At 37.1% G+C, this 17,522-nt stretch overlaps 1 protein-coding gene across 3 annotated transcripts in view; it reads left to right on the top strand.

The window, feature by feature from the left end:
- LOC122566348 (ABC transporter G family member 22) overlaps positions 1 to 17,522 on the top strand; it is a 264,641-nt gene that overhangs the window by 3,419 nt on the left and 243,700 nt on the right. The window contains exons 1-2 of one of the 3 annotated variants that reach the window (XM_043723471.1): positions 1,723 to 1,819; positions 3,867 to 4,593. In XM_043723471.1, coding sequence (XP_043579406.1) covers positions 4,481 to 4,593 — 113 coding nt within the window. In that variant the 5' untranslated portion in view covers positions 1,723 to 1,819; positions 3,867 to 4,480. Of the gene's footprint in view, positions 1 to 1,722; positions 1,820 to 3,866; positions 4,594 to 17,522 lie in introns of those variants that run through there. The other 2 variants (XM_043723470.1, XM_043723469.1) reach the window with 2 other exon arrangements.

Here is a 17,522-nt window from a genome sequence, read left to right as displayed (position 1 = left end):
ATTCTATAATCATTTCGAATAAAAGCAGTCAATTTTATAATAATTGCTTTTTCATAATGTAAAAAATAATCTTATGGTGGATTCCTTAAAACGACATTTTTAAATATTGAACTAGTTCGATCGATACGAAGATAATCACCGAAATTCGAAGTCGTAATCTCGTATGCAGTTATCGGTCGGCCGGTCGTGTTCATTGATCTTGCCGTTTAACAGACGAGATCGTTGCACCCGTGACATGAAACGTACTACTCGCGATGAGATAATTGTTCTTAATCATCGTGTATATTCTCATTGATGGTACGCGTGACTAAATATATCTTGTGCTTTCTTAAAAATTTCAAGCGATACGAATCCTATTTCTCTTTTCTTTCCGAGAAAAAATAAACGACATCGAATCTGGTTCGCACGTCAAAAACGTTGCCAATATAATGTACGAGCCATTCGCCCGGTATAAAAAATTCAAATTTACCGTTCACGACACGTAAATAAAACATCAGCACCATACGAAAACTGTAAAATGAGAGATACGATCAGCTGGAATCGACCGATTCTGGATACGTTTATCTATTTTTCGATATTGTATTTTCGGACGGCATTCACTCACGGCCGAATTAGCGGCCGTTACTTTCGGTACCGGCGCCATAACCTTTCTCAACGTTGTCGATTTCGATCAGCGCCACTAGGCGCGCCGAGGGAACTGAATATCCCATAGTGACCTGTTCGCATTAAAAAATTTAATTATATTTAATCAAGATAATTTATTACTTTGATGTAGAATGAGCAGGTAGAGCAATTTTGTAATAATAAATTATACATACATAGAAGTTTTCTGTGGTAAGTGTTCAAATTCTTTCGTCATTATATATATACGGTATGTATTTACGACCGTGATACCTAACACTTAATTGAATTTAACCCTCGTCTGGTTGTAGATGAGATTAGAAACCCATAACGATTTCAATTAACATAATTTTAGTTTACTTAATACAAAGTGTTTTCTGTATTCTAAGTTATGATGGCTATCAAAGCTATTGAGAAAGATACGGAATATAAATTGCAATTAAATATTTTAAAATTAAGAAACTTGATTCTAATTTAACCTAAACTGAATGCTCATCTACTATATAACTCAGCAATATCAATTAAGAATTATTTATCTCTAAAAGTTCAAAAAATCGTCTTTTGACCAGTTCTTCGTTGTAAATACTACCTACCCATTCCATAGTGGAATAGGTTGCGTGACCACGTCGTTACTAATTTCACGTTCGAAGGTTGACGCATCGACAAAATCGTCGAACGGAAATGAAAACGTTTAGGAGGCCATCGGTGGTTTTCTTGCACGCGAGGCCATGAAAATTAAAACGGTGTTGGTTGATCGCGCCTTAGGCCCGTACAATTCGCCTCGACTAATTAGAGACGCCTGTCAAAATCATCTCTGACCGGAGCGAAGGAAGATGTCCACGATACACCAGCGTTTCTCGTATACTTGCCACTCATCCGTGACTAATGCCTAACAGTTGGCGGGTGAAAATTGGCGCGATGTAAATATGGGACGAGTTCTCATGCGCACAGCGTATCCGCTCGATTTACTTCGTCAGCTTCAGACGCGACATACAGTGCGACTCGTTCGCCCCCACTGTATTCGTCTTTGCTCGCGATCGCGGCTACTTTGCGACTTTCAGCGACTGACAAATCTCGTCGATAAATAACCGACTATCCACACTGTAATGGCGGCGATTCGGATTATGCGAAGAATTCGGAAGTCGATCGCCGCAAACATGCAGCCGCTGCTAGTCCGCGCGTTGTTGAACAAAAATAGGTGACCTATATATGTCGCATGTATATGTATCAAATGTGTGTATGCTCTATACGTAGTAAATGTATGTATGGTGTATGTATTTTTGTTTCGCGAAATTGAAGCAGATTTTTTAAATGCTTCTTTGTCGTCGAGCTTCGGAAGCTGTAAACGTTGTGTTGCAAGAAATGTTGGCAGCATTTTTTATTTACGTTTCGCGCGGTCTGTTTGGAATAACTTCTGGCTACAATAAGCCGCTTCAACGTAAGGTTCTTCTTCAGTTTCGTGGTGCAAGATGAATCATGTTTTTTGCGAACGATAAAGTACATAATTCTTCGCCTGTTTTATAAATCTATGAAATCTTGCTACATATACATATACATATACATATATGTATAAAAATAATTTTCTTAATATTTGTATATGTACTTTGGCTTTTGAAATGAGACTAAGGGGATGGCGCTGCAGTCGTTTAATTAATTTACGATACAATACACAGAGGGTGTTCCAAAAGTCTCTTCTATTTCAGTTACATTACTGTTTGCAGTTGGTTCAGTGTGAAATATTAACAAATTTACCAAAAAGGGGAATATTAATGGTTACGTGGTTTCTTAGAACAGGCAAGAACCGTCAGAAAAAGAGCAAGATGAGAAACAATAACAAATGTGCGGTAGGTAAGGTTGAAAATAATATCGAAAATAATAACGCCTTCTTTAGGTGTTCTTTATGGCTGTTCGATCAGAAAGCCGCTATTTTCGCGCGAAAAGCTTGCTCGTCCCGTTTTTGTGCCGACCTCGTCTCTGGTAACGGATTACCCAGCGGACATGATTACCTTCGGCACTGCTAATAGACGATCATGAATGAACGCGTGAACGCGAGTCGTTCTCTCGCGCGAGTACAGCGTATTCCAGATATTCGTTGCGCGAATATTAGTTATACGGGTCGCAAGTAGCTCAAATATGGCGTAGCCCATACGCCATATTAAGTTACGACTATACTACGGATATTTACGCATTTTCGAGAAATTTCATATTATATTAATAATTAACATTATAAATCCGTTTTGCTAAAATGAGAGATTAGAATATGAAAATTCGAAGACCGTAGCAGGATTAAGAATGTAGAAGTCTATAGAATACGTAAAATATCCGAACTAAGGGACTTGCTGTAATATTCAGTATATGAGACAAATTTCTATTTAAACTCGCTGTCAGGAAAGTTCTTTATTGCGAATAAATAATAAATAATGCACTTGAAAGTAGAGGAACTAAATATTCGCTGACAATTTTTCTCCGGTTTCCTTTTATCTATAATTTTTTCCTTTGTTTTCTGACGAGAGTTGAATTGGATTTTTGCAGAGATTATAGAGCATTTCCTGCTGTGTAGCGGTGAATTTTGGTAGACGCAAAGTAAACACGTTACGATATGAATATCGAGATGTAACTGTTCAAAACTGACTGATTAATTTTGACCTGAATTTTTGTGTATCCGTCGCCACTGTACTGGTCTACAAATATTGACATTACCTAGTTGTACCATTTTACCGCGTCTTCTTCCGCCATGTTTCTTTTATTTTCTAGAAACTGAAATTACGTGTTTATATTGGCAATGAAGACTTTTGACGATTGCAGGTATAAACATTCGCTAATTTAAATCTTAATTGACGAATTCCTGTAACATCTCTATCCTAAATTTCATCGTAAACACCAGAAATGGTACCGTAAAATCATAATCTCTATGAAGTAATAAATTTTCATCAAATTTCCAAATTTTTACTATGACAGGTACATTGTAGAGAAAATAGAATCAGGTTGTTCACGACCAGAAAAAGCAACAGGTTATTAACCAAACAGTCTGTGTTTGCTTATTTCACGAACTATATTCTATCTCGCTCTAGTCTTCAAAATTCGTATCATTCCTTAACACAAACCTTTGAAGCTTGCTTTATGATAATGTTCCAAAGACGCTAGGTATCCGTGATAACAACTCCTATACTTACCATTAGCTTTGATTCAGAAACGTAAACAACTTCCTCTTAAATATATCACTAACTGATCTTTTGTTTTTTTAGACAGTCGGAGCCGATCTCCGCAGAACTCTGCCACGGAACGCTGCACCTGCAAGGATACTGCTAATTTACCAGGACTCGTCAACAAACGCAAAACTTCGCTACGTTTTCGCTCGAAATTTCACGAACTTTCACAGTTAATCTCTTAATCTCCGATTCCGACGACTCTACCAAAGACACAGAGAATTCTGACGAGAACTTGAGCGATCTCGTTTAAATTATCTTTGAGAAAAGATCACAAAGAACACGCTGATTCACTCGGAATCAGTGCACCGTACATCAGCTTCATATCGATCGGTTCGTTCGCTTCTAAATTTTATTCGGACTTAATGCTCGCGACTAGGTGTTTGGACAGAAAATCGGCACGGAGTCGCGGGAATAGCTGGCGAAAATGTTCGTTTGCTGACGAGAGACAACAGCAGGGAACTGATCGCGGTGGAAAATCGTCGTTGGAGATCGCGTTGAACGTGTCGAGGTGGCGGGACTTAGGTGAGGATATTCCGTCGCGTTTGACGTCGTTGTCGTCGTCGTGGTGCGTTGTTCAGCCTGTGGTTCGGCAGTGAGAGAAAGATAAGAGAGAGAGGCGGGCAGCTATAACCGGCAACCACACGGTGGACATGATTATTTCAAAGGATCTGTTCCTCTTTGGCGACCAAGATTACCTGCGCCTTCCCAGCAACGAGAAGCGCCAGCAACGGGCAATGGGCCGACCGATCATCAATGCTCCCAGGTGATTCTTTTACTGATACTTCGTAGCTAGATTTACTTTTTTCCCGATATTTTTTAGACGACGGCGTGGAAATAGTTGACTAACGTTTGCTCGAAACAATTGGAAGGTTCCTTTCATTAGATCGATGTTTTTTAAAATTTCCACGATGATGTTGGACAGAATAATTTTTTACTGTGAAAAGATTCGAATTTTTATGGTTTCGATATTCCAAATGGAAACAATGATTTGAAGAGAAGAAATAATTCTCGGTTCGAGGAAGAATGGAGTGTAGAGTAACGGATTTTTGAAGACACTTTATTGTTTTCTACTTTATTACTTTGTTTTAATTATTTAACAATAATTGTTTGTTCAGACTTGTCAAGTTTCGAAAAACTAATGGTGAATTGTAGATGTTATAGGTTTGTCGCGATATCGTATGATATATGTAATAGTTTTCGATCATGTTAATGTTCTTAATTTTTGCGAAAAATTTATGTGGTTATTTTAGCTATTAAGTGGATTTTGAAAAACATTGAGCAGGTTGCGCTTACAATTGTTTCGAGTAACGTAACCACAGTACACATCTATGAGTTTAAGACAAGAATATTTCTTCGAATTCTATTTAATTCTATTATTCTAGTAAGAAAGCTTTTCTTATATCAATATATACATTTTTCTAATTTTTAAAAAGAGAAAGAAAGATCAATGTGTCAATAGAAAATGAATTATTTTTAAAGACTGTATGATATTAGGTTTCATCAGATTTAAATTAAAGTCAGATAGACGATGAGTTATTGTTAGACGAGTATTTGAAAATTAAATACAATTTGAACAACGTATAATTCAGCAAACAAAGTGAACAAAGTATACAGAACAAAGACAACCAGAGCTTAAGATAAGAGGACATATCACGTTTCGCGTATCATGGAAGGAAAAAGTCATTATTATATTTGTGAAATTCTAAATTTAAACACACGCCTGTACTTAATTTTCTTCAACTCAAAACTCGATCTTCCTTCACTTATCTTCTTCGCTATTTTACCTATTAATCAAAATCTCCAAATTATTCTCAACCTCTTGAACACATCACAAGAAAAATTCACTATTTGCTAATGCTTATCAAGAAAATCAAACTACTCGAAAAATTAGTATATCAATGTCTTGCATATATTTAGTATATTTTCCAGTATAGTCGTTAATAATATGTGTAATTGATACGACATCGAACATTGGTAATGAAAAAGGAAGAAAAGTAAAGACTCGCAAATAAAAGACAAACAAAAAGCAAAAAATAAAAAGAAAAATAGCAATTAACGTTATGTACGCTCGTGCTCGCTAAATACCTTATCACAACTGATACAGTCGATGATGTCTTTCGAAAGAAAGCGCTCGCCCCTTATCTATTCATGTCGTAAAAAAATATATCATTGACTAATACGTCGGCAAATCTCAGCGTGCAATAAAAAGCGTCCAGCATTGGCAAAACTATGTCTGGTCTCGCGACCTTCCGCCGTGTCATCATGCTCCTCGATGATTTCCAGCTTCTCTTTTCCCTCATTCATCAACTTTATATTCACGTTTTCGTATTTATCGAAACCACTGTTGTTACATGTTCTATACATACAAAGACTAGAGCAGAAAAACACGATAAATCGTATTTTTCATTTCCACAGAGCGGCAATTTAAAAATTCACATTGTCCTTTTCTTTGATTTTAAGGCCAAACGTGTATCTTTCCACTCTCTTAATAACTTTAAAAATATTGTCTCTCATAATATTAAAATATCAAAGACGTATTAAAGATCAAATAAAGAGAGGTTTATCACAATGTTATAAATTATTTCGATTTCTTCAAATTTTACAAACCTGTAGGATTTATGTGGAAACAATAGCGACAAGAAAAATATTAAACGAGCGTTAAAAAACAGAATTTAATAACGTAAACCGTCTGAAAAAAAAAAGTTGCAAATGAAACGTTGCGTCTAACTCAACATCGGTCTTTAAAAAGTTAAAATACCGTTCGTTTGAATAGTTATATCTTTGGCTTCTACGAAACTTCACCAATTACATCTTTGGCCCTTATCCTGTCTTTTTCCGCTTTTAACTGCGTATTTTACACGAACATATTACAAAGTAACATTGAAATTACAAGATCAACAAAAATGTACTTATCATATCTTTTGCCTGTGATCTTTATATACACATTGCTTCTCTATCGAACAAGGAAAAGAACAAAATCATCCACCACGTCTTTTCCTATCTTCGTTACTTAGCATGTCCGTCTCTCTTCTTCGGTAAAATTTATTTATAACGACGCGGTTGTTTATCGTGGTTGATTTAACGAGCGTCGACAGTGCTTGCTTGTTTGCGCACGTGTTTGTTTGATCGTGCCGTTTGTTCCGTTGCCCCGTCGTTCGATCAACAGTTTCGTTAATACTAAATAATGCCGGCACGACGTTCGAGATCTTGAAATGTTCGTTCCTCCTTCTCCCTCTGATTGTTTCTCGTGATTTGTAACTCGTCATGTGACGAAGCGTTTTTACAAACAATATTATATTGTCGGATTTTAATTGTTCATATATTAAACAATCCTGTCTCGCAATGGTAGAAAGCTGTGGTGAACTGGAATGATCTACAAAAATACTTAATGTTACTTTACAAAGCGAAAACATACAGAATAGCTTTAACTATAGCGCGAGTAAAACAATGCGCTTCAGCATCATCAGCTGCTTCTTCTTCAGTCAATTGAATTGATCCTTTTTTACCACACTATCGCCATTGCATCTTCAAATTAGAAAGAATATCTCTGTCCATCCCTCCTTGCTATGTAAACGTACATGTTTTGTGTTCAAACGTGACATTACACTTCGTTTGTTTTACTTCATAATTTATTTAAACAAACTATTGGCTTGACAACTACCACCTAATGACAAAATCCGCAATCACTTAGTTACCAAGCCAATATTTGTCAATAATCTTACGATAATCTTCGTTCGAAATGTTCGAAGACATTGTGCGAATTTTTTCAAATTCTTTTCATGATTATTACTTATTGAACTATATATTTCATATAATACGCTTTAAGGATACCATAGCCATGCTCACATAATACACATTTACACGGTAAGGACTAATTGGCTGCGTTTTAAGTCTCAGGACGTACATATTAGCGTATTTCGACAATTACAGAGGAACAATTCTGTTAGATGAAACACAGACGAACGTTGGCCGTGAATTTTCATTACGATTTCGCTGCGGTTTGCTGGGTTTTCGTAGGGATTCGGGAACTTTGCGCGACCATTCTTCAGATTTTAGGGTTTCTACGGCTTTCCGTGCGGATTCTGCGATTCTTAGTGATTCCGTGTAGCGACTCGGCTACACTCCGTAAATTTCTATACGCATTCCATAATTTCCTCCGTGAATCTTAGAATTCTCGTTCTCTCGTATTTCCTGCTAGCGACTTTGTAGGATTCTGTGACTACTTTTCCAAGAGTTTTGCATTTTTAAAGATTCTATAACCCTTTGCAAACTGACGTAACAATCTTCTGATATTTCATGCGTTCCCATAGGAAATCTCAGAAGCTTCTTTACGGATGTTCAAATCATTGGTGATTCTACAGCTTTGTGTATTTTCACGTGCCTGCTGGGTTTCGTAACTTTTCATTAAACAGTCTCGGAAGTTCTTGAATTTTTAAAGATCCCATGACTTCGCATAAACGGTGTACGATACCTTTCCATAGGAATCCTCAAATTCTTCACGATTTCATAGTCGTGTAGTATCGTTCATAGTTCAAGGATCAATTTTGATCGTGCTTATTTTTATTGTATATATTGTATGTATCGTATATATAATATTATATTATATGTAAATTTATTTTGATTATGTGAAAGCTTTTACTTTGTGATTTTCCGCTAGGATCCTCGAATGTTCCAAAACTTTATATAACTTTCTACAGACTCACGTAACAGTTGTTTAATACGCCTTTCACGCCATAGAAATCCCATACACTTCATCTTTACCTATCGATTACGTAACTGGTATCAATTGGGTAGTTTCTCTTCATCAAATTAGTTGAATCGACTTGTTCCGGCGTTTGGTCGAGTGAAATCGAGCACTTTTGATCAGGTTTTGGAAACGGACCCTTGAATTACCTCCAACCTTACTCCATTTGTGTTTAAAGGGTCTTCGAGAGAAAAGAAAGTGGAGTCCGCAAGCCGGATACGCGTAAAACCGCAATTCTCAGAAATGATATATAAATCGTATTTCGACAATCACCAGAGACCTCTCCTTGCTTTCCGGATCCAAGTTTCGAAAGTATTTCGAGGTATCGATTACCACTTGGCGTCTCGTCCTTTCGAAATCGTACGCAGGTTCTGTATTTTCCTGCGGCTAGTGAACGAAGCGAGATTCGACGCAGAGGAGAGCGAGCGAATTTTCTCGAATATATCACTCGTGTTCCAACAGTCCACTGTACCTACAGAACTCCAATACTAAAATCCAATTTCTCTTTAACATTTGATAAAGAGTGATTTCTCAGCTAACTGACAATTCTTCGAAGTTTCGAAATCAGCGCATATTTTTCCTTTCAAAACTGCACGCGAAATGTAAAAGCATGTAAAATGCCCAAAGATAAGATAAAATAAAGAATTAAAGCATCAATGCTCGTTATAATAATTGATAGATAGAAGGAAATTTGTCATGAAATTATTTTAATTAATGATGTTCATCGTAGGACATTAGAGGCCAAGTTCTTTTCGATCTGCTTAAATCGTGATTTGTAAAATAATATTAATAATATTAGTTCAATCGAGTGAAAGAGGAGCCAGAGATCTGACGTTTCTGCAACGTGAAACTTCAAAGAGAGCAAAAAGAAAAGAAAAATGAGGAAAAGAAAACAAACTGGAAGTTGTTGTTACCATAATCACGTTTCGAAAATGTGAGCGTCAAGAGATTAGTTGCTGGATTGTTTATCGGTGTGAACGCACCAAATATAAGCTGATACAGAGAACACCGTCTTGGCAAATTGTAAATAAAAAAAAAAAAAAAAAAAAACGGAAGGAAAATAACGCGTTGGAAAGCACGACGTTATCATGGCAGCCACGGGATGTGGTCCTTGGTGTTTGATTTTTCAAGGAAAACGTTCGTAAATCAAGCTTTGTTTCGGTAGAAAACGACGTGACTGATAACTGTCGTTTTATCTGTCACGGCTATTATCAATAATGCTACCAGCAAATCAATACCTAAACTTTCGTGCAACGCTGTCCGCTTATGGTCGTTTAGCTTCCTGTGATTAATTTTATTTTTAGGTTTGTTGATGTTGCATAATCAACTTAATTATTGTCTTTTTTTCGTTCTCCTAATCAAATTTATGGGATATCAATATTTATTAGGTTTCACCTGTTTGTACGCGAAAGTACAGGTATGAAATCGTGGGATGAAGTAAATTATATTATACAAGACGATGTCATAAATCACAAGAATAAACAAGCAAAATTTGAATTGTACCTAAATGTGTAAATATCGCTGCAAGCAAATATTCCATGTTATTGTTTTAATTTGAAACTTAATTTAAGAGAACGTTAATCAATTGTAACTTCTACACCACGAGTAAACGAAAGAATGTGTAAATACCGTGAAGAAAAATTCCTCGCTAACTCTTAACTTCCAAACTAAAACAGACATCGTATACTCTGGCATAAATAAATAAACAAAATTCCAATTACGAATACGAGAAAACAGCGCGTTTAAAAAGAATCTGTCGACAAGTTTGACGTTAAACTCGTTCCGCTAATTGGTTCTGCCTTAACCAATTCCACCATTCATTCGAACATTTCCGTAGAAAATCTGTCCATCTAACACGCGACCATAGAAACGATGTCGTGGCCGGCAAGAAACCGATGAGATACGAGATCTCCTGGACTTTCAACGGTTCTCAATTAGAACATCCTGCTACCTGGCGAGCAACGAGAAATCCATCGACTTTTCTTCCTCTTGGACCGGTTCACGCCCCTGTTTCGCCTGCTTACTTACTAGCGCCGCTGATAAGGAGAACGCGAGCGTGCACGCGCGTATCGCGCTCCCTTCCCATCGCCGAGAGTGGGTCACGCATGGGAAACTGGAACGGTTTCATCTTGAGGCGGAAGACTCGATTTTTCTCCGGAGGAGAAACCGCCGATTTTTCTTTCGATCGGTTCACAGTTTCTAGGTTAGGCGCCTGTAAATATTCCTATATATCTATAGGGTGTTTTGTAATTAACGGTACGAGGGAATGATTCTACGTCAGTGGGACACAGTACAACGGTTGGACACGAGGCTCCGTTTTCGAGAGCATTGATTTCAAGTATTTGTCTAATCCGATGTGATTGATTTACGATTTCCAGAGGAGGCACGTGTAAATATTCGTAAATATAGGGTGTTTTGTAATTAATGGTACGAGGAAATGATTCTACGCCAGAGAACATTGATTTGAAGTATTTATCTAATCCGATGTGAGTGGTTTACGATTTTCAGAGGAGGCGCGTGTAAATATTCGTAAATATAGGGTGTTTTGTAATTAATGGTACGAGGGAATGATTCTACGTCAGATAAAATTGATTTGAAATATATATCTAATCCAATGTCTTTCGATTAGTATACGGCCTTTAAGACACGTGTAAATATTCACATATATAGGGTGTTTTGTAATTAATGGTACAAGGGAATGATTCTACGTCAAGTGAAATGGTTGGTTACGAGGCTCTGTATTTGAGAAAATTGATTTGAAATATTTATCCAATTTAATGTCTTTCGATTAGCTTATGATTTCTAGGTTAAGTGCGCGTAAATATTCGCATATATAGGGTGTTTTGTAATTAATGTTACAAGGGAATGATTCTACGTCAGAGGGATACAGTAAAATGGTTGGTTACAAGGCTCTGTCTTTGAGAAAATTGATTTGTTATATTTATCCAGTTTAATTTGTTTCGATTAGCTTATGATTTCTAGGTTAGGCGCGTGCAAGCAAGTATGGCTTTACATATATATGCGATGACTTGTAACTTGAATTATAATAGTTGAAAGAGGTGATTCTATTAATATTGAAAAAATAAATTAAAGATGTGGAGCGAGCCGTTTGGATACAAGGTTTGGTTTCTGAAATATTTATCTAACCTAATTTCTTTCAATTGGTTCACAGTTTCTAGGTTATAGACGTGTAAATATGTATATGTCAAGTGTCTTGCGGCTGATAGTTCAAGAGGATAACTCTATATGAAAAAATAAGTCGAAGATAATGATTTTTGTGATTCTAGAGAAAATTAATTTGGAATATTTATCGAAATCTAATTCCTTTCAATCGGTTCACGGTTTCTAAGTTAGACGCGTGTAAATACACCTATACATAGGGTGTTTTATAAGTAATATCTTAAAGGGGTGACTCTATGTAAAAAGATAAGCCAAAATTCTCGGGTATAAGCTCTTGCTTTTGAAAGAGCCAATATTCCTTTAAAAAAAGGAAGTAATTCATGTATCTGGAAGGTGGTCGAATTTGTAATTTTTCGCCAACTTATGCAACACCATACATAAAGCCACGGGGACTATTTAAAGAAACGCATCGAGAGCTCGCGTTATCTCACGAACGAGCGCAACCAACGCGTCGGGATTCAAGTTCAATTCGGTCCGGTGCAATGCACTTTGGCCGTGTTCTTTCGAGAGTAGATGGAATGATTCATTCGACGGAATTAGTCAGAGTCGCAAGAGATCGATCGTTGGAAACCGCGCTCGATTTCACGGCACGTTTCGACGTCTCGGAAACCGTCGTCGATCGTGTCTCCATTCGTTTCTTTGTATCTCCTTCATTCTCCCATCTGAATCGGTTCCTTTCTTTCTTCGATCCTTCGAAACCTAATTTTTTCGAGTTTCCACGACACTCCACCGATCGATCAAGTCTATTTTCGGAAAATCTCTCGTTTAAACGATTAGGTTTAATTTTTATTTAGGCGATAAAGATGATCGATTCTTCAGAAATAAGACGATTAAAAGAGCAACTGAGAGATAATCCGTTTCAGATGATAATTGAACGAGCAAAGGAATGAAAGATATAAGAGTAGACTATTATTGTTATTATTTGTTATTAGCGCTTTGTCTGTGCGTTATCCAAGATGATTCATTTTTTAATTAATTCATAGATATTTATGATGGAATCTTTATGAAAATTATTACGTATTGTTGCATTTAAATTTCTCGCGAAGCATCAAAGATCGAGACGTTAAAATTTAAAGACCATTATAGGGTTAGTGGTATATAGCGTTAGTTAATATTAAGAAAGAGCGATTTAAAGATAATACATTGGGAAAAAAAGAGAGAAATGAAAAGAAACGAAGAATAAAAGAAATAACTGAATTATTCACGCAGTGTAGAACGTGAACGAGGAATTCGCTTAGTTGGAAAAGACGCGTGTGGCGTTTCGCTGCAGCAGCCACGACCTCTCCATAAAAGTCTCTCGATAACTGGGTTTCTCTCGACGTTACTTCTCGCGACATCGCATTCAAAACATGATCTCCTTTCTTTTTCGCCTTCTCCGAAGCGCTTGGCCATTTTTCGTCTGCCTTTCGCGAGCCTTTTCGTGTGGCTCGGTCGCATAAAATCGACCATGGAACCTGCTCCGATGCATAATGCTCAAACATCAACGTTAGCTGCTTAATTACTTTGTCAATTTTGCGTTATACAAGTCGATTGTTTCGTTAATTTTCTATTTTGCGTAGTTTCACGAATTTAAAATTCGATACCGACATTACGGTCCATCGAAGTATGAAATTTGTACGAAAAAATAGAAGATACCCGAGGAAATATATAATTCGAACAACGAAACAGATATTATTAGTATACCTTGTACAAAATCGTAGAAAACTCTGGAAAACGCATCAATTTCGAGAATTTCTGTTTCTTTACAAACACGAGGAATCTTGATTTCTTTTCTATGGTTTCTATGTAATTGTGGAATTTTAGAAAAAGGATCTAAGTTCGACAGAAAATAGGGAACCTATAGAAATAATGGAACGAAACAGATTTCTTCGTGAAGAGGATTTTGTATAGAATTTCGTTCGTCCATGCGAGGTACGATCTTTTGGTTTTGATTTCCAGTTGTTTTGAAAATTCCTCACAATATTCGTGATATTGATTTTATCCGTTATCCCCAGGCTACTAAATCGTTCGCTATCAACAAATATATACTAGACCTCTCGAATATGTTAGTCGTAGGAAAAAGTCCGAGGTATTCGAGTCCGGATACCTTGATAAACAAGTTTCAGGCTCAGCGACCGAGTCACTTGTGTACACAGCATTAGAAAATGATTGTGAGAGCCAGGTTGAATATAGCGATATAAGAAAATAAATTATTTTCCAATTTCAATACAATTTTCTTTTTCTTTGCATACTTTTCTCAACGGTTCTATCTATATGACGCTCGGAACAAAAATCTCTTGATCCATAAAGCTAAAAACACGTACATCAGACATTTCAAACGATTCCATTTGCAATCGATCAAAGTCAGAAGAACATTTTTCAAAGACTTTCTAAATCCTTTCAACCGCAGATAGTCTTCAAACGTTTCGATACCATTTCCAACCTGCGATCGTGTGTTACAGCGTTGAACAGTCGTTCGTTAGATTTCCTAAATATTTTCGTTCGTAGTATCAAACCAATGTGCAACAGTCTTCAACCTCGTTTACAGTGGCGAAAAGATAGTGACTTTTCAAATTTCAAATTTCCATTCCACGGCCGAAACGAAATTACAGAAACATCGCTAATGCGGATTTCTTCGGATTCTTCCAACGAAAATTGATCAACAATTTTCAGCCCATCGACGCGACTCTCAATCCTATTACCGCAAATCTAATCACAAGTGATCGACCTACCGAAGCTTTTAGTCGAACGTTTGCCAAATTTTCTAGACATTTCCGTTGTTAGCTAAAAGACAAACCATACAAATCGTCTCTCGATAAACTTTCCAACTTCTTCGAACTATGAGACAACCAACAAGTGTGTTCCATCTATTTGCATTATCATCGTGAGAGAGATGGTAATGTAAATAATAATAATAATACGAATAATAAAAATAATAATCGTGGAAGGAAACCGCGTTCTCTTGAGGTAGGGTGGGGAAAAAAGCAGCGTGTCGAAGCGAGGCGAGGAGAGCGTATTTTGCCTAGGCGCAAATAATAATATAATATAAGAAATATAATATAATAATAAATAACAATAATAATACGAATAATAAGAATAATAATCGTGGAAGGAAATCGCGTTTTCTTGAGGTAGGGTAGGGAAAAAAGCAGCGTGTCGAAGCGAGGCGGGGAGAGTGTATTTTGCCTAGGCGCAAAAGTGGAACGAAAAAAGAGCCGTTGAGGCCCGGTATTTCAACGGCCGAGACGGTGAGATGAAATCGAGGACGGTGCACGCAGGCAACCGTGCCATTAAGTAGATTGAATATTACCCTATATTCGGTAGACGCAATCAATAGCCTAGAAAAATGCGCTATTCTCCTCCGTAGCCTAGCGCGGCCTTGAATGAACTACCAGCATCGCGTCTAATTTACCACGGAACAGCGTCTCTCGCGTGCGTACGCGATCTTCCTCCACGGAGAGACGCCTTCGATTTGTAGCGAAGATCCGAACACAATCTTAAAGACACTTGAGCTACATAGAAGCCAAAAAGTCAATAGGTTGGAACTTGATCGTTCCATTTCCAGAGAAAAACAATTGTTTCAATAGAACTTTGTGCCGAGATATCTGAGCTACAGAGAAATCACACTGATTTACCTTGTCGGTTACTTTAGCTATTTTAGAATACTACGTGATTGCGTATTCTGGATCTAAGATTAAGATCTTCTTGAGAAAGTCGGGCTATTCTTCTTCGCTTTGACTTGTGAACTCGGTGTTCATAATTTTTTCATGTTTTCAATGGCCGATGGGAAGTTCGAAAGATCAACGATACGCATAGGCTGTTGTTGGAAGTTTAAAGTTGCTCTGATTCTGAAAGGTGTAACTCTGATTATGTATACCAAACGTAACATCAAGGGCTTGTGGAATGACTAGAATCGATTTGGATTCTGAATGATTGGTTTAGCTTTCGAGTTATTCTTTTTATAGCGTTCGATGAACTGTTATATTTAAGTTCGAGCAGTTCGTTAACAAATTTTCCAATGGGATGATTCCGCCGGAAGAAGTCGATTTAAAGTGTCACGATAATTCCAGGAAACTTGTATAGTTTCTCAATATTTACTTTTTGAAGGAATATTTAAGTCTGGAAATTCGATCTCGATTCATCCTTACTATATATATCTTTATCTGATTACTTTCTTACAGGACTAAGAAATTAGAAAAGCATCCCAAGGAACAACAAACGTATAACACGTACATTTTCCTTAAGCTTCCAAAATAATCTCACCGAAATTCGATCCTCTTCCCATATTAATTTCTCAAAAAAAAAAAAAAAAAAAAAAAAAAAGAAAAATAAGAAATTCAATTTTTTAACATATACATAAATCTTTTGTTTAACTATATCTTGGAAGAAATAATCGCAAGAAATACGAAGAACACCCCAGGGAGGAACGAACTCGAGGAATGTGCGATGTGAATGAACTTCTCGTACGTTGCCTATGAATGACGAGTGTTTGGAGTAGCGTAGAAGGGATCGAGTGGCTGTTTAGGGTTGAGCTTTGGTTTCCAGTGAAACCTGCGACCCGAACGACTTCTAGGAACGCACTTGGAGCATTCGGCTTAGACTTAAACCATAGCCAACCTTGTAATCAACTATAAATTATCGGATCGAATCGCAATTAGAATCAAGTTACGAAAGGATTCTTGTAGTTGGTGTCGCTTTCACGTTACACTTTCCAGCTTATTTTCTTTCGTTCGAACGCGCTCGAACGTTTTCTACGTCGGCTCCCTTTACCCACATAGGAAACCACGAAACCTGTTTCGTTCTCACACGATGGTAATTTTCGAGTTTGGAGCTTAGACGTTTTCCCAACGACAATTCCTTTCTAAGTGGCGCGCTGATTACGAATGCAAAGAGCACTGTTAGTCGTGTTTAAATGGTAATGAGAGTAGTAATTGAATGATTTATGAACGATTGGCGTTGCGTCGCTCTATAATTTCTCTGTTACAAATATTCCAAGTTACGAGTCCGTAATTATCGTTCGCGATCATAGACAATGTGATATTTCGAAAAATTAGTGTTATTTTTATCTCGTACGTTCGAACCATGCTATTTTCTCTGATTTCCAATTGCGTCGTTGATATATGTACGTACTTTTGTTCGACGCTGTTCGTCTCTGTTGTTTCAATAGAATTTTACACTATCGTTTAGCCTTTTATCGCGAGTGGTGTGAATCAGTTCGCTGCTATTTCTCGTAAAATAATCTTGTGTATCATTAGAAGAAAATTACTGATATTATTTCAAATTATGAAAACGTATCGATTGATTGATTCAACCGTTTAGAAGTGATCGATCGATTCCATAAATCGAAACGTACAGCGACGACGTTCGAAACATTGTCTTTTCAGTTTGCTTTAGAATTTACTATTTTTCGTTATTATGTCATATAATTTATAATTTAATTACAATTTAATTTTATTGTCCTCCTGCGATAAATAAACTTACGAGAGCGTAGAACGTTCCACAGAATCGAAACCTTTCGTTTAAAAATTGCCCGAGTCTTCAACCGTTTCTGAATTGCCAGTCATGAGTTTAATTTGTGGAAGAACAAACAATTGATGCGGCTGGACGAAAATACTCGCTTAAATTGTAGCCGTGCTCCTATCGAAAATCGATTCATCGTCTCGTTCGCGAAACTCTGCAGACGCATTGTTAGATCGCTGCTTTAGCTGAAGCATCGAATGAATTTCATGCAAGCTCAGTCCGTTTGGAACAGTTGGCTTTACCAACGAAATCATCGGCTTTATCCCGTG

Source organism: Bombus pyrosoma, linkage group LG3 (genome assembly GCF_014825855.1).
Source record: "Bombus pyrosoma isolate SC7728 linkage group LG3, ASM1482585v1, whole genome shotgun sequence".
Taxonomy (NCBI): domain Eukaryota; kingdom Metazoa; phylum Arthropoda; class Insecta; order Hymenoptera; family Apidae; genus Bombus; species Bombus pyrosoma.
This window is presented reverse-complemented; position numbering and strand designations above follow the sequence as displayed.